The sequence below is a fragment of the Salvelinus alpinus genome, chromosome 5, assembly GCF_045679555.1.
Source record: "Salvelinus alpinus chromosome 5, SLU_Salpinus.1, whole genome shotgun sequence".
Classification (NCBI taxonomy): domain Eukaryota; kingdom Metazoa; phylum Chordata; class Actinopteri; order Salmoniformes; family Salmonidae; genus Salvelinus; species Salvelinus alpinus.
Window position 1 is genome coordinate 30,395,791 of NC_092090.1, and position 25,397 is coordinate 30,421,187.

The window sequence follows — 25,397 nt, forward strand, 5'->3', positions numbered from 1 at the left end:
CAGTAGTTTTCCTCGTGTTGGGGTGCAGAAAGGTGTCTGCAGTACACTAACAAGTCCCTGCTTTAAAATAATGAACCATATTTCCATGTGGTACCTGGCTCTCCCTCAAGGAATCACTCAACCGGGTAAGCGGTTGAAAATGCTGTTGACAGCTATGAATTATTTGGAAATGATAATAGTAATCTTATTATAATTGTTATATCCTATCCATTGTCATAGTAAACATCTCTTTTCTTAGATTTGCTCAACATAATGCCTCCAAACAAGAACCTCAAAAGTAAACACGGATCTTGTTCTCCAAAGTAAACAGATTGCGGTTGTAAAAACAGGCTTTAATGTGGTGGGCATCATGTTAAAACCCTGTTCACATCATTCATCTGGCGGTGCTGTTGAAACAGACAGATATATTTGTGGAGATAGATGAAATGGTGACTGTGTTGGTGAGCTATGTGCATGTCTCTGGCTTCTAGCCACCACTCTCTCTCTCCCCCTGGGAAGAGGACCTCCGTGGGCCCTGCCTCTCCTCTCCTCCCTGCCTCCTCCTAATCCACAGCCTGCTGGGAACTCACTTCCCAGAGGCGTCTGGCGCTGGCCTTTCCCTCTGCCCTGCATAGGACATAAAAGGGCACAACTGATCCCTGACGACAGGGGCTGGTGCGCGCCTTGCTCCTGTCCTGACTCCACAGTAGCCACAGAAGAAAGGTTCCCACTGGGGTAACTGGGAGAGGCTGAGGACCTAGAGAACATCTGCCCTGAGGGCCAGAGGGGTGGGACAGAGTCTGCTGCGGTTGACGACGTGGGAACTATCCCGCTATGGCCACTAACTGCACCTCTAATCCTGAATTTATGGGTGTGATGTGAAAGCAGACAAGACAACTCATTTATGTTTCAGTTCTTTGACTTTGTCAACAAGCAGGTTTATGTGAGGTAGACCATACAATTTGTGAAACGTTGTGTGTTGTAATTATTTTGTTGGGAATGTTGGGAAATGGGGAAATTGGTGGGAAATGTTTTAAAAGTGCGTTTAGAAGGGATCTTAAAGAGGCGAGTGCTCTTGTATTGTCCTGAGAAATATCTCTCCCTCCATCTTGAGAATGTTGCAGCTATTAAAGGTGAGCCTGATTCATTTTCCCTCTGCTCGGGGCTCTGAAGTGCCATGGAAACTGACACAAATATTTACGTCAGACAAACATTGGCGCATCGAGGCATTCCTCGCCACTGTTTACGCTCCAGGCCCACAAAGGGAGATGACGCTTTGTCACATGGGTGCTACACGAATTTACACCTCTGTGCCCAGGACCTCAAACAAGTGCAGCGGCAGCCGGGGCCAGGCCTGGAGAAGGGCCAGCTTTGTCCTCAGGCACCCTGTCCTCCCCTCACTTACCTGTGAAAACCAGGGAGCGGTGGGCGCCTTCAAACACCACTATCCCCCCAACCCAGGCCTTCAAACACCACTATCCCCCCAACCCAGGCCTTCAAACACCACTATCCCCCCAACCCAGGCCTTCAAACACCACTATCCCCCCAACCCAGGCCTTCAAACACCACTATCCCCCCAACCCAGGCCTTCAAACACCACTATCCCCCCAACCCAGGCCTTCAAACACCACTATCCCCCCAACCCAGGCCTTCAAACACCACTATCCCCCCAACCCAGGCCTTCAAACACCACTATCCCCCCAACCCAGGCCTTCAAACACCACTATCCCCCCAACCCAGGCCTTCAAACACCACTATCCCCCCAACCCAGGCCTTCAAACACCACTATCCCCCCAACCCAGGCCTTCAAACACCACTATCCCCCCAACCCAGGCCTTCAAACACCACTATCCCCCCAACCCAGGCCTTCAAACACCACTATCCCCCCAACCCAGGCCTTCAAACACCACTATCCCCCCAACCCAGGCCTTCAAACACCACTATCCCCCCAACCCAGGCCTTCAAACACCACTATCCCCCCAACCCAGGCCTTCAAACACCACTATCCCCCCAACCCAGCTCCCCCTGGTCTACTGCTCTGGCAGCCCTCACCTCTCTCCGGTCCACTATAGGAACACACTGTGCACTGGGGGGATGCAGGCAGCAGTCTGAAGAAGAATTCACTGTCACATAGAACTGACTGGATGGTTTTCAGCATGGGAAAACTATAGGAGAGAAGTCTGTACTTACCATCCAGATCCTCTGGCCTGGTGAGGTCGATGACTCTGTGGCCAATTTTGCCATCCTCGCCCAGTTTGCTAAGATGGTGACCAAGGCTCTCAAAGTGTGCCCGCTCCTACAGTACACAGAAACAGAGAGGAAAGAGAGAGAGAGACAATGAAGAACCTGAACAAACTGCTGCATATACAGTACATCTCTTTCCATATCAAGAGAATAGCTGATCAGTAGAATAACTGAATGAGTCATTTCTGAAACACATTATCTCTTTGAAATAACTGCTAGCTCTATTGTAGAGCCGCTCTTTGACAAGATGGACGTGTATTGAGCTTGCCTTTAACATCCCTGCATTCAGCAGATGATATAATGTATGACAGGAGGGAGGGAGGTAGAGACAGTAGGAGCCAGGGGTGCTGTAAATAGAGTTACAGAGGAATAGTTTGTGATCCCGAGCACACAATAGGGACTGGGGCCCTCTCTTTGCAGCGCTCAGGTTTTCCCTCTGTAATCTTTGCTGTACATCCCCCTGTCTGTCTGGTGCTAGCGCCCGAGCTCAGCAGCCATCACGTATTCAGGGCTCATGCTTTATAGAACACACCGTGTTCTCCCTTTTGTCATGTCGCTTTATGCTCAGATTAAACTTGGCATCATGTTGTACTTGACGCACAATGAAACCCGTTCATTCAGCTCGCCTGTGACAATGTTAAACGTCATGTCCGTGTGCATTTACAGAATAAAATAACAGCTTTCGGGGCCCTCTGTATAGTTGCTGCACATTACACTTAATGTATTATGCAGGGGGAGAGTGCCGACTGCTGCTCACTCCATTGTTAAATGACCTAGTTCGGCAGTGAATGCGCAGGGCATTAGCACAGGGCTGTCTTCCTCTCTAAAGACTCAAGTAGGAGATGGACACTTTGACTCGGCATGACACAAATAATCTCTCCCCCTCGGATTGGCCTGGAAGACACTAAAAGCAGGCATGTTGCCAGGGTTCAGCCGAGAGCGTTTGTTTTACTCCCAGGGTGAGCATTCTATCTCTGCCAAAGGTGCACTATGTGTACCCCTCCTCTTCCTGTGTCTTTTCTGAGGTTGCCTATCACACGCAGTTTGAACAGACACTCAGGTGGGCTCCCTATACTGCTCCCTATAATGCTAACAGCTCCCCTGCCACACACACAGACACCGACACCGACACCAACACACACATTCATCTTTCACTGTTCTCTGGGCTTTCACTCTTTTGTTTGTGTTCTTGTTTTTCCACCCACATGGGAGCTTGTATACCTCTCTCCTATCAGAGAAAATATAATGTACCATTATACTTCAGTCACTGGAGGTTAATACAGAACATCACTTGCAATACAATGCTGTTTGATTTAGTTTCATAGAACATCCTGATCAAAAGCATTACTTCCAGAAAAAAAAACAGACAGTTGTTCATTCATTTCTCAGAGAAAAAAAATCCATTGTCCCAAAATAATTATTTGTCAAAAAAAGATCCATTGTCAATTTACTGAAATGTTTTTCCTCTTTCAGTTTCCCTTTGATTGGCCAATAAGACCTGAAAAGGATGACAAGAAGACAAATTGAGACATTTGAATTCCACTTCAAGTCTTCTCCATCATCCTGAGGCATTTTATTTATTCAAGAACTATTCCTCAAAAAGAGAGAGTATGTCTCTCTCTGTGTGTGTCCCTGTGTGTGTGTGTCCCTGTGTGTGTGTGTCTCTGTGTGTGTCTCTGTGTGCGTGTCTCTGTGTGTGAAAGACAGTGAGAGTGCTGCAATTTACCATCATGCTTCAAGGAGCCATCATTATGTATCAACATCTGAGTGATTCTGATCTACAATTAACCACCACCTGCTTATGGCCTGTGATTAGAGGCTGCCTATCTGCCTTGGCTTTGCTAACTTAAGTGTTTTCTAATTATGACATATGCGCTGGTCCCCGCTGGGCAGAAGGCGCTTTGTAAAGATAAGATAGAGCGCCATGCCTTCCCAGCGCCACGCTCCGTGTGAAGCGACACACACTGCTGTATTCATCACCCAGCCACATTATTGCACTTAATGAAAGAGGCTAGCGGCCCGATGACAAATTGACGGATGTGCGATTAGTCAGACGGGCAATGGCGGCCTGGGATGGGATGCTACATGGACAGTCCTCTCCTCTCTGCTGGGAGGGCCTGGGAGGACTCAGCATTCTGGGGGAACTGTGTAATAAATTAGCCGTCTACTATCCCCCCCCCCCCCCCCCCCCCCTGCACTCCACTGGCCCCTCCTGATCAATCAAGGCCTTTTATAAACTCATGATCATTAAGCATCATGTTGGGCTGAGGGGATGAGTAACAGGAGCCATCCATCAAAGACTTTCATTAACAACTAGCTCAGCGCTAAACTTCTCCTTTCTCCACCACAAAGTCCCAGTGATCACACAGAGGGAACATCAGCTACCGCACCAGTCAGCTGGGACCAGTGTTGAACAAGTCGGCTTATTGAATTAAGCCCTTATTACCTCCACATCATTAAATATAATTAAACTCTGTACAGTCTGATGATACATCAGCAATCATTGTTACATTGGCCTATAATGTTTGATTTAGGATGTGTTGTCTGTGTTGTCTAATGTGAGTTACTGTATTCTTATGTACTCTGCTGTACTCTACTGTACTCTACTGTAGCTGGACAGTACTGTATGTCAACTACAAGGTTATTAAACATTGTACAAATATGACTTTCTCTTTCCCTGTGTTGGCAATGCTAATGAACATTAGATTAAATCTGTGCAATATGCTACAATGAATTTCCATTACATTTTATATAGTATGTTTTATATACTTATTGCTTATAACCTTTATCATTTATATCCATGCATTAGAATTACAGTTAAAATTATGGGGATAAATTATATGCACAAAATCAGGCTTTTTGTTTCAAGGCTTGAAAATATTCAGTGAACTGATGCTACTTTACTACCCCTGCATCAAGTGCTGTGATAAATTAATGGCATTTTTATTATTTTATGATGTCATGACATTTTTACTGATCACTCTGGCACAGAAGGACATGTGGTGGTATCCAGGGACGATGGCCCTCCGTCCGTCCAGAGAGATAGACGGTATAGTATGCTCACCACCGCCTGCCTGCTGCATGTCCACTATAAAGGACATTTATAATGTACAGTAGTGAGGATGGCAAGAGCACTTCCCTTCAGCAAATGGAGAAAAAAATAGGACAACTGGGATAGGAGAGAGAGAGAGAGAAAAAGAGAGAGGGAGAGAGAAAGAGAGAGAAAAAGAAAGAGGGAGAGAGAGAGAGAGATGCAGGGAGTGAAAGGGAGAAAGATAAAAGACTTGATAGAATAAATGCACACGTGAAGGAGAGGCAGGGAATGAAGATGAGAGAACATGAAAGAGGGGCAGAGAGAGAGAGAGAATACAAAATATATAATGGTACAAGTTGTTCCCCTCCCATTCTGAACACGGCCTCTGGCGAGCGAGCGGTCCTTCCCTCAAATGAGTTCAGCATGCAGCCTTCATCCCACATCTCAAATTATAGCGACGCGCTCCAAGCTCAAGTGGAAAAAAGCCACCCACAATATTCTCCTCTGCCCTGCCCCGTGCTCTTTTTGTCTCAAATTTGGTTACAAACACATTTTGTTCGATAGCAAATGGCTGCCCGGTGAAGTCATGCCATAGCCATAGAGAACAGAGCAGGGCGAGGGATGGCAGAGTCAGTGGAACTTCTTAGCTTAGCATTGGAGAAGTGTGGAACCCGAGAAGGCCCATGTCAGCATTGTGAAGAGGGCTTTAATCTGCCTGGCCACAGAACATGTGCAGGAGGCCCGCTTTTCTGCCCACAACCACAGGGCGTATCCTGGGCCTGGGCAGCCCTGACAGAGGCAGCTAGAGGCAGTGGTAAAAGAAAGCAGAAGAAGAGGCAGAGAGAGGCAGGAGGCCCTGTGCATTGTGCCTGTGTCTACCCTGTATTTACGCATCACACTGCCGCTCCACTCCTGCCCCTCTCCTTTATAAATAGCCTGGCCACCACCATATGGCCTTGGCTTGTCAGGGCTGCTCCATACAACTGTAAGATAATAAGGATTGTTAGAGCCGTTTAAGGTCCGGTATTAAGGACAGCTGAAAACATTGTCTGGATTTAAGTGAAAAAAAAGTAGAGAAGTCCTCCACTATTCTTCTGTTAAAGGGACTGCTTCTGTAAGATAATGAAAAGCTTCACTTGACGATAATCAAGCAGGACAGGTGCGTAAACCTTGGAGTTTGGTAATTTCCTTTTTTCGGTTTCCCAGGTGCATAGGGCTAATACCTTGATAAAAAAAGACAACTGACAAAGGCCATAATATTCTGTTGAATAACTGTTATTGTGATGTCTGTGAAAGCGGGCCTCACAGCATGTGCTGCAGCTCAAACACCTGGTCTATGGGGAGGTGAAGCACACAGCTGTCTGATCTGAGCACAATAGCAGGCTTTGTGTATCAGCTGTCACTCATCACAAAGGTCACATATGACCCAGAGTGGAGACCTTGAGGGCCTAAACCACTGCATTCTGCGCCCTGCCCTGTCTAAAATGGAGACAAAGTGCCCTTTAAACATGAAGTGGTGTTACATCCCGTTTTCTCATCGCAATCTGTTTTGTATTTCAGTTGTAACCAATTGCAATGTTATTTATAATGTTTCAGCTCTCCAGTAGTTGGTAGTTTTGAACCATTTACGTCTTAAGAACATCCAGTGGTGTGGTAAGCCGAGGGTTTCTTTCATGCAGCCTCTTGCTCTCTTTCCCCTGCTCCCTGGGCCTCAGCCCTGCACTACAGGAGCTCCACAGGCCTCATCCCCCAAGGCAGGCACAGGATCACTCAGGCCATAGATGGACCACTGCCCTAGACATCCAGTCCTCTGAGTCCTCCAGCCTCTACTGACAGCACCAGGCTACCACCTCATTAAGAGAGCAGCACAGAGTAGCATCTTAGTTCAATTATGGAGCTGAACTGCTAACTGCTACCCCTAATCCGGGCTGGACGCCAGATAGAGTTTTTGGTTTGTTTTTAATGACAGAATATGCTATCATACACCAGGCTGAGATGTTCTTCTCTTTTTCTCTGGAAGGAGAACCAAGTCAGCCACACAAAACCTGACCTTTCAACTTAATTTGCAAATGGTGTATTTTATGCATTGCCATCTCTGCTCTGTGCTGTAAAGGCCTTTCTGACAGGGCTCTCCTGTGGTTTTTTATTCCACACTGGGTTGAGATCATTTGCTGGTGTATTTTTACGGGTTTCCAGCTCTCAATGACCCTGAACTGTTCACGGGCTCCTCCAGGGACCGTTAAGTTGGGCTCACATCTCTGCCTTATCAAACCCTCTGCTTACAATAACACAACACTACCATAACCACAACAATATGGAGAGTGAACTGAGTGACCTGGCAGACACAGGAGCCATTATGTGCCCACTGTAACAATGCTGCAGCAGAGCATAACAGGCCCATTATGGCGTGTTCTCTCTCTCCCCAGTCTTCGTTGTACAGAGGCCCGGCCCGGCCGGCAGTGAGCGTGGCTCTCTCTGCAGGTCTAGAGCTCTGGGGCCAGTAACATTTTTGAGCGGCTGCAGTGCATTGGCAATTCCCCATTTTACACCGCAACTACGGAAAATAAGGGAACTACCTCAGCCAACAGCCCAACCAGGATGCGGCCTTGATGTCTTTCTGGAGAGAGGCGAGGCAGACAGAGAGACAGAAAGACAGAAAAAGAGAAAGAGCGGGTGGCATTGTTTCAGTCCTGGCCTGGGACAGACGCCCACACACATCCACAACCTCATTCAGAGTCATAGACTATTTTTATTCCTTTGACATATGTGAACATTTGGACAAAGCATTAATGTAAGCAATACTCAACAATGGCACTTGCTGGCTATGGCCAGTGACTGGGAGCAGAACATAATCTAATTTGGACGGCCAAACCCATGTATGCCAGGGATTTACATTGCAGCCAAAAAGCCTTGGTTGGCAATTTCCAAGACAGCAGTCGAAAAGCAGCAGAAAATTGCTTCCAGGGCTGCAGACCAGACAAGATTATATTCAAAGTCTTTGTGAGGGCTTTGCCTGAATAGGACCTCGGCACACACACACACACACACACACACACACACACACACACACACACACACACACACACACACACACACACACACACACACACACACACACACACACACACAGATTAGAGCGAGAAGAGCATTTCTACTACTTGCAAAAGGTTAGGAGTCAGGACTTTGTGGAACACCAGCAAAGCTCCATTTGAATATGTTCGGCTCTGAGGTGTACGACAGGGGAAAGAGAATATTGTACTCATCAATAATGTAGGGAGGAGGGGGTGTCAGGGGGACAGGGGCAGTTCAATAGGTTAATACACTGGCCTTTCACCCTTTGATTCCAGTTTGGGAGATGTCAGCAGAGGAATATATTGTATCTCTACACACAGCCTCCAGTGAACAGCGGGTACCACCAAGACCAAGACAAGAGCTATGGGAATATCAACCAAGACAAGAGCTATGGGAATATCAACCAAGACAAGAGCTATGGGAATATCAACCAAGACAAGAGCTATGGGAATATCAACCAAGACAAGAGCTATGGGAATATCAACCAAGACAAGAGCTATGGGAATATCAACCAAGACAAGAGCTATGGGAATATCAACCAAGACAAGAGCTATGGGAATATCAACCAAGACAAGAGCTATGGGAATATTAACCAAGACTAGAGCTATAAGAATCTCAAGCAAGACAAGAGTTATAGGAATATCACCAATCTGTGACACCTGAATCAGTGACTCTGTAGCCTGTTTTCTCCTGTATCTCAGTTCATACAGTATAGGACAAACTATGAAATCTTCAACCTGCAGATGAATACACCCAATCCTAACAGTTTTACCAGTTCTAGCTAGCTATGCTAATAGCAGGAGACAATTCCAGGAGTTGCAAATGGATCCTGTTGTATTTGACTGTACACATTCTCAGTTGTTTTAGATAAAAGCATCCACTGAGCAAATAAATAATGGAACAAAGTAATTGCCCTCTACAGACAATAATACCTTTAGATAAATATTTCAAAAAGGAACATTTTGAGCCTTGGAAAAGCTTTTATTGTACTGATGGGATATAGTAAAAAAGGACAAATAGAAAACAGTAAAGCATGAATATTTTACATTACCTCAACAAGAAGGTAGATGACTAGTGAACTGTAGAATTAAAGGACGTCTTCCACCTCAAAGGGCAGTAGTAAGGAGAGAGAGATGAGGAGGAACGAGAGAGAGAGATGAGAGGATGAAGAAAGAGACGAGAGAGAAAAAGAAAGATAAGAGAGAGAGAAGAGATGGAAAGAGAGAGTAAGAAGGGCCATATGGAGGGATCCCAGTAATAGGGGTGAGAGAGGAGGAAGGGATGCATTGTGCTCCATGGACACACTTTGTATTAAAAGATGAATTGATCCATCTGTAAGCAGCACTTAGCCCCACTCTCCGGCTGGGTCGTTACACTGGGATAAATCAATATTTAATATCCCCCTCCAACAGCCACACTAGATGATTTTAACCTCTGCTTAATCCCATTTATGTTACTTTTCCGGAATCTTCATGTAAGCTTTCACTGTGATAAACTTCCAAACAGCCGACCGGGAGCACAGCTATTAAAGAGCACACAGTATTTATGTCAGGTGAGGCGCTTGGCTGAAATATTAATATTCTGAAACTGACCAAAGTGAAAGCTTTTATCTGGGCCGTCCGGGCCTGTGCAGACTGTCGGCTTGTAACAGGGGAAGGGAAGGCCACTCCGTGCTGTGCCGCGCCAGGCCTGCCCCCCCCCCCCCCTCCCTACCTCCTTCCTAACCCTCCCTCCCTACCTCTGTTTTTACTGTGCCACACTGTGATGATCACTCTACTGGTTCACTTGTTAGAGTGTGTCCCAGCACTAAGCACACACACCATCCTGATAGGGACAGTGTCACTGGAACTGTCTTTATCTGCCTTTGGTCTAGGGATGGAGCCAAGCATGGCTACAGAAGACTGATCATATTCACTATCACATTGACCTGAGAGTTTCACATTGGAGTGTCTCTTTGGTATGACTGAGACAGCATGAAGAGCTGCTCCTCAGTCCCTCTCTAAGCACAAAAAATAGTTACAAAAGGGTTCTCGGCTGTCCCCATAGGATAAACTTTTCTGGTTCCAGGTAGAACCCTTTTGGGTTCCATGTAGAACCCTCTGTGGAAAAATTCAAGATAGCACCTTTTTTTCTAAGAGTGCAGGCGAGATAGTGCCAAGGGTTTCATGCTAACTCATTAGAGATGCAGCTACTTCTCCTAAACATAGCTGTGCCTCTGGTAAGCTGTCCTCTGACAGACCCAGGTGGGAGGATGGAGAGAGAGGCCAGGCACACGAAGGCTGACTGACATCCCAAAAGAAGGAGTCTTTGTGGTGTGTACGGTTACCTAGGGCAACCCGATAACCCCAAAATACCAGTCATATTTTCAAACTGATAGCCCACCTATTTATAATTTATTGTTCTTGGCTGTGTACTGTCAATGCTGTGATCTTGAACCACAAGCCTCCGCAGTCTTACCTCACTGTTACATTGACTCTTACATTGCACTGACTCTATGCACACACAATGGACTCTACCCACACATACTAACACTGCAATTTTTATTCTTTATCTTTAACTCTGCATTGTTGGAAAAGGACCCGTAAATAAGCATTTCACTGTTAGTCTACACTCTCTGTCCATCTCTCTGTCTCTCTCTGTCAGTCTCTCTGTCAGTCTCTCTGTCAGTCTCTCTCTCTGTCTCTCTCTCTGTCTCTCTCTCTGTCTCTCTCTCCTCAGACTGAGTACACAGACTGAAAGGGGTGGAGCAGAGGTGAGGAGTGATTGACAGCGTCAGCCACAAACGCCCCTCCCTGTTATAAATACACACAGCTCACCTGAGAGGATTGTTTAAACACAGGCTGAGCAGACAGGCTCATAATGCAGTCGAGACAAAAACGAAAGCAAACAAAAGAGGGGCAGAGAAAAGCGGTAAGCTCTACCTGCTAAGAACAATGGAGGGGTAGGTGTTTGCTGCCTGTTGAAAACGGTTCCTTTCAGGGCATTGTTCACACGCTGCATTCATATCATGTAGCAGCAGATTCTGGAGCTTGGCTCACCTTAGAGTCAGGGAGGTAGAGAACGCTACAGGGCTGTCCCACAGACACACCGACAGACACACAGACAGACACACAGACAGACACAGACAGTGACTGAGTGGAAACGGGAGATGGGAGTGTTAACGTTACTCTACGGGCCTCAGACTCACCCACTTAGTGGAGAACCAACAAAGACAGAGACACTGAGGAAGCGTAACTAGCTAACAGGAACAGTTATGATGGCGGGGTGTTAAGGTGTACAACCATAAAAAATTGTAGTTTGAATTTCCTTTTATAACGACACAACCCTGTGAGATGGGACTGAACTTTAAATACAAAAACAATACAAATGGTTTTATTGTCTGGTGACATGGCAAGACAAGTTGATCCCACTGAGTTGTTAAACTATTGGTCATGTCCCCTGACTTGACACACTTCAGTCTGAGCTCACTGCATTCCCACCTGTGTAGAGACAGATTTACCCCTAAAACTAAATTAAAGAAGAAATCAAAATAGATATGCGTAGATGTTTTTACATATACATTGACCTAGTTGAATGTGTTGGTTAAAAGTGTCAGGTGTTGAAATATTAATGAAGCTCCGCTCCCAGTTCCTGCCTGCTCCTCACAGCCAACTGGCAATATGGCACCAATCAGAGGGAGGTGGATGTTGTTTTCTCTCCTTGATTGACTCATCGCTTGAAGATATTTTAAAAGGGAATCCCGGGGAGGGGAGTGTGTGTGCTCCTGGTACAAAGCGCCCCTGTCCCATGTCGAGGGACGGAGAGGGCCGTATGTCTGCTTTAATTGGGCAGAGACATCAGAGTGTTAACCCGCACCGGGCAGCACCATGGTCCGTTCCTCTATCACCAACATCAACACACACGCATGCAAACACCATAATGCACGCACACACACACACACACACACACACACACACACACACACACACACACACACACACACACACACACACACACACACACACACACACACACACACACACACACACACACACACACACACACACACACACACACACACACACACACAGCCATGCCAATGTCAATCAAAACCACTACTCTGGACCAGCATTAAAGACAAACATTGGTCTGAAGAATTATATCTAAAAAAGAAAATAGCGGTAATCACTTTACTAGTTATGGTTTTGGGCTACTCACAATGTACTCAGTGAACCAGCTCTGTTGGTGTGGAAAAAAGAGGGAGGGAAGGAGAAAAGAGAGACAGAGAGAGAAGAGTGAATAAACAGAAAGCAACATATAGGAAGATAAATGGAAGAGAGGAGAAAAGGAATGAGAGAGAATGAGACAGAGAGCTGGATGGACAGACAGACGGACGGAGGGGGCAGGGATTCTGACCTTGTCAGCCCTGCTGCAGTTGTTGAGGCCCATGCCTGTGAGGGCAGAGAGCTTGGCCTCCATGCCCTGCTGGTGGTGCTGCAGCTGCTCTCTCTGGATCTGTTCTCTCATCTTCCTGGCCTCCTGGATGGCCTTCATCACCGCATCCTGGTCCCCGAACAGCGCTGTGGAGTTCAGGCTGGACAGGATGTCTGGGGAGGGAGCGTCACGCCCAGTTAAACCACACACACAGTAGATACACTTACACACTATTCATTTTGATTCACAGTGAATGAGCCCACTGACAGGTGTTCATCATCCTATGTGGAGAATCAAGCCTTGTAGGAGGTCCTCTTCCCTTTTCCCCGTCAGGGTGTATGTGTGTGCGTGTGTGTGCATGCGTGCGTGCATGTGTGTGCTGCCTGCATCTGTGTACGGGTGGGTCTGTTTTAAAGACAGCGAGAGGCAGTAGACCGAGTCTGTCGACCTTCTTTGTGTAATTAACATCTCAAAGTTAGGTGAGGAGGGATGGCAGTTAAAGACACAGAAATAGAATAAAACAAACATGGGGTTCAAACCCCCAGTCTGAACGGAACAGCGGAAATGCAGGCGCTTTAATGAAAGACTGCATTTAATAACAGTTAGCAAACGCTGAGTAGAAAGGCTTAACATGAGAGGGATGGTGAAACGTGAGACCTCTTAAAAACAAATAATGTGTTACAACATCCGCAGCTCTAGATTGCATGGTTTTTAATACCAAGGTTCCACCGAGATTAAGAGTTGCAATTGTGTCAACAGTTTTGTCTACATAGAGATAAACGTCATTAACTTTTGGTTCATCCAGATAAAAAAAGGGCAACATTCAAAGCCATTTTTACAACTTGACAGTGTGAAATACTATATGTTCAACTCCCATTATCTAAACACAGAAAATAAAACCAACAAAATATCTAGCTTCGATCCTACATCACTGTTATGGAAATATAATGATCTTTCTATGTGATCGAGGGAGTGCCAACTTCAAAACAGATTCAATCAGTATGTATTGACTATTGGAGATGGAGCCGGAGGTGAGATGCAGAGTGTGGCCAGTTCTTACCCAGAGAAGACCCACGGCCCATGCCTCCGAGGGGACTGGGGATGCCGCTCTTGGACAGGCTGTTGGGGCTGGTCTTGCTGCCTGTGAACAGGCTGTGTGTGGGGGACGTGGGGGACTTGACCAGTTCTGCCGTCTTGGGCCGGGCGGACAGGTTGAGAGGCTGCGTTCCCTCCTCCTTGTGGAGATGGGGTAAGGGAGAGGAGTGGAAGAGAGAGAGAGGAGAGAGAGTGGAAGAGAGAGAGAGATAGGAGAGAGATAGATAGGGAGAAACAGCGGGAGAGAGAGGAGACAGATGTGAATAAGGGCTCCTCCTATTGGAGGATGTGTGGGCTCCCAGACAACAGTCTGCTTCTGGCTAATTACTAGCGCTCCTATCTGACCGTCCACTACTTCCCCCTCTCCCTTCCCCTTCTCTCCTCTCCCCCGCTTTTCCGCTCCTCTCCCCTTCTCTCCCCTCCTCTCCTCATTCATCTGCTGGCACCGTGCCATCATGGCCGTCCTCACAGTTGCTCAGCACCTTTGTTCACACTAATTAAATCCGATTTTGCCTCTCTGTACATCTTCATCTGTTCTCCCTCTTCTCTGGTCTAAGAATGAATAATAACCACATTACAGAGATACATGGTGATGATTAAAGATGGTTGTAAGTAACAGTCATCAAACGTCAGTTGCGTTATCTAATTCATTAAGTTGTTTTCCAATTTCCTTTCTCATTTGCGGATACTGGTGTTAGTCATTTGTTTCATGTAATACTGCATCCGACAGTGTGTAATAAAATGTATAACTGGTTTAGAATGCATTCTTTGTAAAGTTGGGTGAGTTAATGTGAGATGTCAGGTCACAGGAGGACATGTCTGCTGGGCTGGTTGCAGTACAGCACAGAGCAGCAGTAAGGTGTGATTGAGGCTGATGGTGATCTGTGGTGTTCTCCAGGCCAGTGTCTAGGAGCTCTTGGAGAGGATACCTGCTACCTGACTGGATGGTACTGTAGGTATTACACACGTACCAATGGAGGAAAGTACCTGGGTGGGTCAAGTATAGCTCTACTGCCTCCTTATGTATCTCTCTAGTGAAGCCTCTTCGCTGAGATTAGTCTGTATGCTGTTGTTAACAGTCTTTTTTAAAGCCCAAGTGTCTCCTTGTCCAAACATATGGCTGGCTCAGACACAGACTGCCTCAAGGCCTTGTTATTGCTGTGCCAATAACAGTTTGTCATCCAATGAAGCCAAAAGCTGACAAACAAAACTAACAGCAATCTAATTCTAACTAAGGATGAATACAGATGGGGCTTTGGGGACATATGTACTTTACATTAGTGTTTAATTATTGATAGTTCAAGCTCACAAGCTTAGTGTTTAGAAGTATGATAAATACCCATAGAGTCCATTCAGAACAGCAACTCAATGACACAATATCTGAGTGAAAAGACCTGTAGGATCTGTGTAGTGCCTCTTATCTAACAAACAGCCTTGATGACATAGATCCTATAAAGTGACAGGGTTTAGGAGACATCTTGATACAGGCCCATGGATGAGCTCCCAGGAGGCTGTGTGCCTGGGGTCATGGGGGAGATGTGGTGGGGTTGTGGGGGAGGCCGTGTTTAGCTCCAAAGCTTGCATGCCGAAGAGAATACCAGAGAGAGAGAGAGAGAGAGCTGCCCTACTGTACCATTCAATGACATGATTTTTCCAAATGGAGGCATGTTTCTGATTATGGCCTCGCATGGTGAGAGGATGATGTATCTACTCTATGCTCCATACGGAGGTCTGGTGGATCCAGGCCATGCAGTAGCAGACCCTGCTCTCGGGTTTATTTACAAGACAATAAGAGTCATCAATCCTTCTGATCCCTTCACTTTTTAAACTGCATTTACATATGAGTGATTCTCTCTCTGTTCTAATGGTTTTATTCCGTCATAATAAAAAAGGTTCTGCTGTTCCTTGTGATCTGAAACCATGTGTTCAACAAATTCTCTCACTTAGAGCGTCCACAGCCATAGCAACCATGTCCACAGAGTTCTGGTTGAGAGAGAGCGGGCCTTGTTAAAGGCCCACAGATTGATGTGGACATGGACAAGGTTGGCCCAGTATTAGCACAGAACACAGAACAGCAGCACCACTACCATTACTACCACTCATTTACTGAGTTATCAGCAGGCTGGGTCAAGAACCACTCCAGTACTTAGGCGGTGGGCTGTAGGTGGGTGAAGTAAGGGGTGAGAGGCGGGGCCTACCTTGACTTGAGTGATAGGGCTGGAGGATCTCTTGTCGTTCTTCAGGCCGGAGGGGGAGATGGGCCCGCTGTTGTTGGGAGGCTGGGGGAGTGGCGGCATCTTGGCTCCAGGAGAGACCTGCATGCTGGCAAGCTGGGCGGCATACAGTTGCTGTAGAGAGGAGAGGGAGGAAACCCACAAGGCATTAACATCCAAAGCCAGACACCATTCAAAGCTTTTTCTCTTTCTCTCTTTTCCTCTCTTTCTCTCTCTGTCTCTCTCTCGCTCTCTGTCTCTCTGTCTCTTTTTCTGTCTCTCTCCTTCACGTCTTCCTCTCTTTCCATGCCTGGCAGAGAACCTCCATCAAAGGTCTTTACTGTATATCAAAGCTTGAATCCAGGGAGAGACAGCAGCCTTAAAAACCACACAGCCATGGCTCTCATTCAGCACACTTGGAGCGCTCTTTTTCCACTCATCACAGAGAGAAGTTTTCAGACTCAACAGGAGAGAGACTGTTCTGATTTCCCTCCACAGTAGAGAGGTTTCTGTTGGGCTTTCTGGCCTGTAATAGGACACTACTAGACAGCCACCTGAGCTGGCCCTCTATACGCCTGCCATCCCACACTGTTAGAAAACCAAACCCAGTTGGACTCCCATCACAGAACACATTAAACGCATATATTATTAAGGCTGCACAAAGACCATTGATGTCATCATGCTTATTTTCCTTGGCGATAAATCAGTAACCAGTGGTGACTTACCACTCAGACGTGTGGTTTTGATGACTGGCTAGGTGTTTAATGACAATCACGTTTCCAAACAGAAAAGGGGTTGAACTCTGTATAATATTATATATGTCTACTGCTGTCCTGATTATCTGGCAGGTGCTTAGTGAACGGGTTATTATGGATACTGATAAGGCTTTTGAAAACATATTTAAAATAACAGTTGTCAGACACACATCACAGAAAAGGGTTTTGGGTCAAAAAATCCCACAATTCAATAAACGTCATCATTTAAATAAACTTTAGATATAAGGAGGGCAGATTGTCTATCATTGATGAAAGCTGGAGGCTTTAGTGATGCCTGTTAAAACTTCTAGGCACTATGAACTAGAGGTCGACCGATTATGATTTTTCAACGCCGATACCGATACCGATTATTGGAGGACCAAAAAAAGCCGATACCGGTTAATCAGACGATTTATTATATATATTTGAAATAATGACAATTACAACAATACTGAATAAACAATGAACACTTTTATTTTAACTTAATATAATACATAAATAAAATCTATTTAGTCTCAAATAAATAATAAAACTTGCTCAATTTGGTTTAAATAATGCAAAAACACAGTGTTGAAGAAGAAAGTAAAAGTGCAATATGTGCCATGTAAAAAAGCTGACGTTTAAGGTCCTTGCTCAGAACATATGAATGCTGGTGATTCAATATTCCCAGTTCTTCAATATTCCCAGTTAAGAAGTTTTAGGTTGTAGTTATTATAGGATTTATGATGCGTCGACTATTTCTCTCTATACCATTTGTATTTCATATACCTTTGACTATTGGATGTTCTAATAGGACTTTAGTATTGCCAGCCTAATCTCGGGAGTTGATAGGCTTGAAGTCATAAACAGCACTGTGCTTCAAGCATTGCTAAGAGCTGCTGGCAAACGCAGTAAAGTTTGAATGAATGCTTATGAGCCTGCAGCTGCCTACCACCACTCAGTCAGACTGCTCTATCAAATATCAAATCATATACTTAATTATAATATAATAAACACACAGAAATACGAGCCTTTGGCCATTAATATGGTCAAATCTGGAAACTATCATTTTTGAAAACAAAACATTTTTATTCTTAGTGAAATACGGAACAGTTCCATATTTTATCGAACGGGTGGCAACTCTAAGTCTAAATATTGCTGTTACATTGCACAACCTTCAATGTTATGTCATAATTATGTAAAATTCTGGCAAATTAGTTCGCAACGAGCCAGGCAGCCCAAACTGTTGCATATACCCTGACTCTGCTTGCACTGAACGCAAGAGAAGTGACACAATTTCCCTAGTTAATATTGCCTACTAACATGAATTTCTTTTAACTAAATATGCAGGTTTAAAAATATATACTTCTGTGTATTGATTTTAAGAAAGGCATTGATGTTTATGGTTAGGTACATTTGTGCAACGATTGTGCTTTTTTGCGAATGCGCTTTTCTAAAATCATCACCTGTTTGGCTAAGTTGAAGGAGGCTGTGATTCGATGATAAATTAACAGGCACCGCATGGATTATATGCAACGCAGGACAAGCTAGTTAACCTAGTAATATCATCAACCACGTGTAGTTAACTAGTGATTATGCGAAGATTGATTGTTTTTTATAAGATAAGTTTAATGCTAGCTAGCAACTTACCTTGGCTCCTTGCTGCACTTGCGTAACAGGTGGTCAGCCTGCCATGTTGACAGCGCTACTGTTTGCTTCAGGCTATTATTGATTGGCCACCAGGTAAGTGGTTAAATTGGCTTTTGTCCCTTGCTGTAAGTGGCAGGGGTCTGTCAACTAGGACTCCTGTCTCAGAGTGAGGGCTAGGTAGTGTACAATATGTACAATCTCTCACAGCTCCAGACCAGACAGACACCACCTCATCACTCTCTGACAAGCCTTTCTGGCTCAGAGTAGGTAAGCCGCTCTGTTTCTATGTTATTCAAACGGATGGCGTTGTCAAGGAGAATTTACTTTCTGTTCGGTATGACCAATCAGCATGCCCCGTCTCATTTCCTGGTTTGCCGGGGCCCCATACATACTCCATTTGTGTGGATGGAAAATGTGCCACAACCCTGGTGGCCTGTGTGCCCCACCCTTTGACTAAAGCCAAACAAAGCACTTTGTGTCCTGCTCACATATCTCCAGATATAAACATGTATACTCTCCTGGACCAAACTTTATCGCCGCCACATACACGGCACACAAAAGGTTCATTCTTCTGGGGGACCCGAGGCAAACAACAGCACATGGGCAGCGGAAATGACCGACTGATTATGTTCCCACAATGATAGCGCTGCACCCGCCTCACACACAAACAGCCTTTTGTCTTCAAGGGGCCACAGAAATGGACACAACTCTACCCCCCACCCCAAATCCATCTCACTAACACAACGTTGAGTTAGTTTGAGCATTTTGGGTTAGGGTGACATAGTTGAGTTAGTTTGAGCATTTTGGGTTAGGGTGACATAGTTGAGTTAGTTTGAGCATTTTGGGTTAGGGTGACATAGTTGAGTTAGTTTGAGCATTTTGGGTTAGGGTGACATAGCTGAGTTAGTTTGAGCATTTTGGGTTAGGGTGACATAGTTGAGTTAGTTTGAGCATTTTGGGTTAGGGTGACATAGTTGAGTTAGTTTGAGCATTTTGGGTTAGGGTGACATAGTTGAGTTAGTTTGAGCATTTTGGGTTAGGGTGACATAGCTGAGTTAGTTTGAGCATTTTGGGTTAAGGTGACATAGTTGAGTTAGTTTGAGCATTTTGGGTTAGGGTGACATAGTTGAGTTAGTTTGAGCATTTTGGGTTAGGGTGACATAGTTGAGTTAGTTTGAGCATTTTGGGTTAGGGTGACATAGTTGAGTTAGTTTGAGCATTTTGGGTTAAGGTGACATAGTTGAGTTAGTTTGAGCATTTTGGGTTAGGGTGACATAGTTGAGTTAGTTTGAGCATTTTGGGTTAGGGTGACATAGTTGAGTTAGTTTGAGCATTTTGGGTTAGGGTGACATAGTTGAGTTAGTTTGAGCATTTTGGGTTAGGGTGACATAGTTGAGTTAGTTTGAGCATTTTGGGTTAGGGTGACATAGTTGAGTTAGTTTGAGCATTTTGGGTTAGGGTGACATAGTTGAGTTAGTTTGAGCATTTTGGGTTAGGGTGACATAGTTGTTTGCGGAGGAGTTGAGCTGCCTGACTATGTCTCTAGGCTACACGTGAGGCTCCAGTCTGTGTAGGAGCGGAGCGGAAGCCAAGTCTGTTGGACAGATGTTTGTTAACAGAGCTGTAGATGGGCAAGCCCCTGACCTCGAGTGGGAAGAACTTTATTGTTCCGGAAAAAGAGCATAATTGGGTTTTGCTTCAAATTAGAGGCAGTCAGCCTGGCTTTTGTGAGGCCTGATTAGCAGGACGTAGCCATGGGGTGAGGAGCTGCAGCTCTACCCAGCACAGGCAGACTCCAGGAGGTAAGAAACAATAAACACAATCAGGAGAGCAGGAAGACATGCAGGAGGGAGGTGTGACACGACACACAGTCCACCACTAACTAAACCATGCACCGCTCAAGGACAGGGAGGAGGTAGGGCAGCGGAGGGCTGCCACGTCTCCAATGCATTTCAGCCTAGTTGTGTAAAAATGTACGTGTTAACTAGCCGTGTACTAGGTGAAACAGAGGGGTGTGAGTTTGAGGGAGAGAGAGGGAGAGGGGGAGACAGGAGACAGCCTCTGGCTGACCTGACTGACTGACTAACACTGTCTCTGGCCAGACACATGTTCCAGTCCCCTAACTGAAAGACATCTGCCTTCCTGCCTGGCTCACAGAGGTCTCTCCCAGTAGGCCCACACACATACTCCCTTCCCCACGCCCCACGCCATCTTGCTGTGCTGCCACGGCAGAAGGTGCCTGTTGGTAATGAGGGTCACACTGAAAGTCAATGGTAAGACAGGGATCAGGGGCTGGGGACTGGGAAGAGCTGGCTTGGTGCCCCAGGTCCACTATGGCCAGCATGCAGCAAGTGGAGTCCTGAGTGGTCTCTGCTCTCTGCAACTCATCATCAGCAGTAGTGGTTTCACCCTGCACTATCCTATTGCCACAAAAACAAACTACTCTCAAGCACTAAAACGCTTGACTTCACTGTCCTTACCAATTAAAAGGGAAACGGCTATTGAGGGTAGGAATATGCCAGAGTGTTTGTGTTGAGTGAGTGTATGTGAGAGAGCGAGAGAGAGAGAGAGAGAGAGAGAGAGAGAGAGAGAGAGAGAGAGAGAGAGAGAGAGAGAGAGAGAGAGAGAGAGAGAGAGAGAGAGAGAGAGAGAGAGAGAGAGAGAGAGAGAGAGAGAGAGAGAGAGAGAGAGAGAGAGAGAGAGAGAGAGAGCAAATGGGGGTGAATAATGACTACTTTTAACACAACAAGTTATGTCTATGATAAATGTCATGTTTTGGTTTCAGTGCTATACTATAAATCGTTGGGGCTGGTAAAGTTTCCTGTTTTTCTGGATGTTTGACATTATACTCCCTCAGCCCTCACCCCTCCCCCATGGCTCTGCTGGGCAGGCAGGCACAGAGGTCCTGCTGCCTGGGTTCTCCTGGGGATGATGCTATTTCTGCCAGAACACAGAAACATGAACGAAAACTGAACAAAGCCTCTGTGTTGACTCCTACAGTATCCCCTTCCTCACAGAAAACAGTTAAAACACACACACTTACAAACACACACACACACCCTTCCTGCGACCCCGTCCCTCCCTCCTTCTCTCCCTCCTTCTCTACCTCCTTCCCTTCCTCCCTCCCCCCATCTCTCCCAGAAGAGCAGAGCACATCTCAGCGAGCATGGATTCCAAATGAGCGCGCCAGGCCCAAGGTCAGCTTGTTAGCCTCTAGTAATTAAAAACAAGCCCTCTGGAGGCGGCAGAGGTTAAACGAGGAGGTTCACTTTTCTGCCTGCGACAACATTATACTGAGATTACACACTCCACTGATGATGGACATCTCAGCACATGTCCAGACCATGCTCCCAGCATATTAGACTCAACTGAGGCTATTTAGATATAGTATAGGGCATATATATAAAAGCCAATAGATCAATTACCCTTTTTTATGAATAAGGAAAACTCATTATTTTGCCTCTTGGATAAATCAGTCCAGTCGGGACAAAATCAATCACAATGAATTAGATTTGTGTTGTTTCAGCCTGGTATTCGTTAAGTTTCCACACTTTTAATTTGGTGTTAAACGAAAAGGAAAAGTAACAACTAGAGAGGAGCATTGATAACAGGCAGAGTAAGTTCTGTACGTCACCTCTGCAATTTGTGAACTTGGGGCAGAGGAGGGAGAGCGAGGGGGATGTGGAGTGGGCTTTGGGGGAAAAACAGGGAGGGAAAAAAACATTTCTCAGAAAAACAAGCTGTAGAATCTTGTTTGGTCTTAAAGAGAAGGGCAGGGCCAAAGCGCAGTGACAGATGCTGTAAAATACAGTGGCAGATTTGGACAGCCTTCCTGCTCCCAGCCATTATGGTGCATTACACACTTACAACAACTGAGGCCTCAGATTCAACTCAGTTTGACGCAAAAGACACACTGAAAAACATCTCTGCAGAATATAAATGACTGAAAGAAAACATGGCTATTCTATACATCACGGCATTGTGAGTGTGATGTCTGTCCGCTGTTTGAGGCAGTGGGTGTTCTCTCTCTCTCTCTCTCTCTCTCTGTCACTCTCTCTCTCAGTCACCTCTGCCTTGCCTTTGCTGAGCAGTAGGGTGGACATGAGGGCATTAATCATGCTCCAGTGCACCCCGCCGTTTAAAAGGCAACGCAGCGCCAGCCCCGTTTGCCACAAGGCTTGTACAGGCTCATTGCCCAGGGCGACCAGGCAGGCTGACCCAGGCCAGGCCCAGATGTCAGGAGCGGAGGCAGGCGTCCTGGTGCACTGTGCCGATGCTTTCCAGTATGGCCCAACATCTGTCTCATCTGCTGGCACCCAACCTGCTCCCCTGCTCTACCCCTCCTCCTTCTCTCATTCTCTCTCTTTCCAGCCTGCCTCACTCTAATACACACACACAAATGCACACACACTCTCAACAACACAATCCTTCTCATCTTGGATCTAACTATCCTAGCCTAGCACTGTGTGGGTTCTCCAGGCCCAAAGCTCCTAGTCATCAGTCAGGCCCCTGAGCCAGCCCTCACATTCAGCGCCTCTCACTGCATTATCCACACTGTCTGTCCATCTGTCCCTCTGTTCACTAAAGAGCCTATCCAGCTGCTCACCTAGCCATCCCATTAGCTCTCCTCCTCTCCACACACAGCTAGCACTGCTGCACTGCTCTGGGTTACCTTCAAAGACCACACTGCTCTCTTCTCCTCTCCTCACAAACAGAGAACCAGCTGCTCTCTCTCTCTCACTCTCACTCACTCACTCTCTCTCTTTCTCTCTCTTTCTCTGTCTGTCTGTCTGTCTGTCTGTCTGTCTGTCTGTCTGTCTGTCTGTCTGTCTGTCTGTCTGTCTGTCTGTCTGTCTGTCTGTCTGTCTGTCTCAGTTCTTCTCTCTCTTTAAACTCAAAGTGAAAAGTGCTTCACTTGTTGTTGGTGATGGCAGAGGCCCCAGTCTCTCCACACATCCGGAGTACACATGCATTTGCCTCCAAACAAAAGATAATACCAGGTTTCCTGCTCTCCCTCTCTGTCTGGGAGTCTTTGAGACTCTGAGTCCTCCCTGTCACTCCAGCCGTCTCAGCCACTGAGTGCCCTCCACATGCATCTCTCTCTGCTCAGATCTGGTCCGGTTGTCATTGTAGCACGTGGGCTGCTGCTTTCATGTGTTTATGACAGCGAGGCTGGAGAAGGTTTAGCATGGGACCTGAGTGATACCATTTCCACTGTGATGGATGGTAATTGCAGTGTAAAGTCACCACTCAAGCAATTTAACATCCAATATTTTAAAGCTTAAGGATGTGGCGGCCTGTGTAATTTGGGGAAGAAAAGGAGCAGGAGTGACACACAGAAAGAGCTTAAGAAAAGACATGAGAGAAAGAAAGAGGGTAATATACAAAGTAGGAGATGGAGGAGAAAGCAGGGAGATATAGATGAGAGAAAGGGATAGAGTGAGACTGAGGGGCAGAGAGAGATAGGGAGTAAAATTTGAGATTTGACAGAGTGAAAGCAGAGGCTCCTATTTGCTGCTCTCTCTAATCCTCTATAGAGAGGACACAGATGTTCCGCTTTATCCAATGATGCTTTCTCTAAAACTGCTTAAACCCCAAGTCTGGCTCCAATGATAAAAAAGAGTCCTGTCTAAAGTTCCCTCTCCTGTTTATCACCCTGGTAAAAGGGCCCAACAATGTATCAGGCCTACATCAGCTTTAAGGAAATTGTTTTTCACAGGGCAATTTATGGGAGAGGGGATAGTGTATAAACAACAAATTAAGTACAACTCCAAATAGAAAATTAATTTGTGAAATTTAAGGAAATTATTTTCTTGTTGTGTCCGCTCAATTGAATATAGTGGGTGGCGGGACACATCGGGGGTACAATCTGAGCACAATTTCCCCTATTAGGTGAGATGTGTCAGTTGTAATCAGGCCAGGACAGTCCAGGATGGAGCTATTGTTTCCTGCTTGTCCTGAGCTCATCCCAGGCCTGAGTGGACCCTAATGAAGAGGGGCACTCAGTCGGAGGGATAGTTTACACACCTTCTCTCCTGTGACTCGTAGACGAGGGCCAATCTGTCAGGGAAGCATTGAGTGAAATTGCCCTGTGTACTGAAAATGCCTGGCGACAGTCTCTCCCTGCCAGCCACCATGGCCACGCCATCCCACCCTGTATTGACAAGCAAATTACACTCTCCAACACTCAAACGCACCGACCAAGATTCATTTACATCCATCAGCCCTATAAACCTTTGTTACCTTGGTTTTTTATGCCTGGAGAGAAAGGGCAGAGAGGAGGGGGAGTGAGAGGATCCTCCGCGCAGGGCCCAGACTGTTATGACAGTGGAAATTGTGAGCGGGTGCGTGGCCAACATTAAGACTGACAGAGCGGCTAGCATTCCTGACTGGATGGCTGAGCACATTACTGCTGCTGCATTGTGGGAATTAATTCCTCCAATAAGATACTTTTTTAAGGTTCATATATTTCACAATCTAAACTGAGTAAATTGGTGAAAATTATACCTTGCCAGGCTGCTGACAGGGAGTGATATTTTAATTAGAGAGGCATGCTGAGCCAATGCCATGCAGGGGGAGGGTCCTCAGCCCAGGAAGTTGAAGGGGTTGCAGGTGAGGGGGGGGGGGGGGGGGGTTGCTGAGTCTCAGTGCTTCCTGTCTGGTGATGTGTGAAAACCAAACTTAGTGATATGGTCATTACTGATGATCACACCCAGAACACACACACTTCTGTCTGGCTGATCCTCCACACAATCTCCTCAGCAATTAGCAGCACAGATGCTTTGTTAAAAGATTAGCATGTAGAATAAGAGCCTACACAGACTAGGAGAGACATCAGAAATACACTGGAGGAAAAAACATGATAACCCACTGGACACAGACATCAGTTGAACGTCTAGTTTTGATTTACATTTGGTTGAGTTGTCAACTAATGTGAATTCAGTGTGAAATCAACAAAAAATG

General features: G+C 46.0%; 1 protein-coding gene across 13 annotated transcripts in view; it reads right to left on the reverse strand.

The window, feature by feature from the left end:
- Positions 1 to 25,397, reverse strand: part of LOC139575894 (transcription factor SOX-6-like) — a 91,563-nt gene that overhangs the window by 19,917 nt on the left and 46,249 nt on the right. For 6 of the 13 annotated variants that reach the window (XM_071401320.1, XM_071401323.1, XM_071401319.1 and 3 more), the window contains 4 exons: positions 16,036 to 16,185; positions 13,803 to 13,977; positions 12,725 to 12,915; positions 2,170 to 2,275 (listed from right to left, as the gene is read on the reverse strand). In XM_071401320.1, coding sequence (XP_071257421.1) covers positions 2,170 to 2,275; positions 12,725 to 12,915; positions 13,803 to 13,977; positions 16,036 to 16,185 — 622 coding nt within the window. Of the gene's footprint in view, positions 1 to 2,169; positions 2,276 to 12,526; positions 12,548 to 12,724; positions 12,916 to 13,802; positions 13,978 to 16,035; positions 16,186 to 25,397 lie in introns of all 13 variants that reach the window. The other 7 variants (XM_071401316.1, XM_071401315.1, XM_071401311.1 and 4 more) reach the window with 3 other exon arrangements.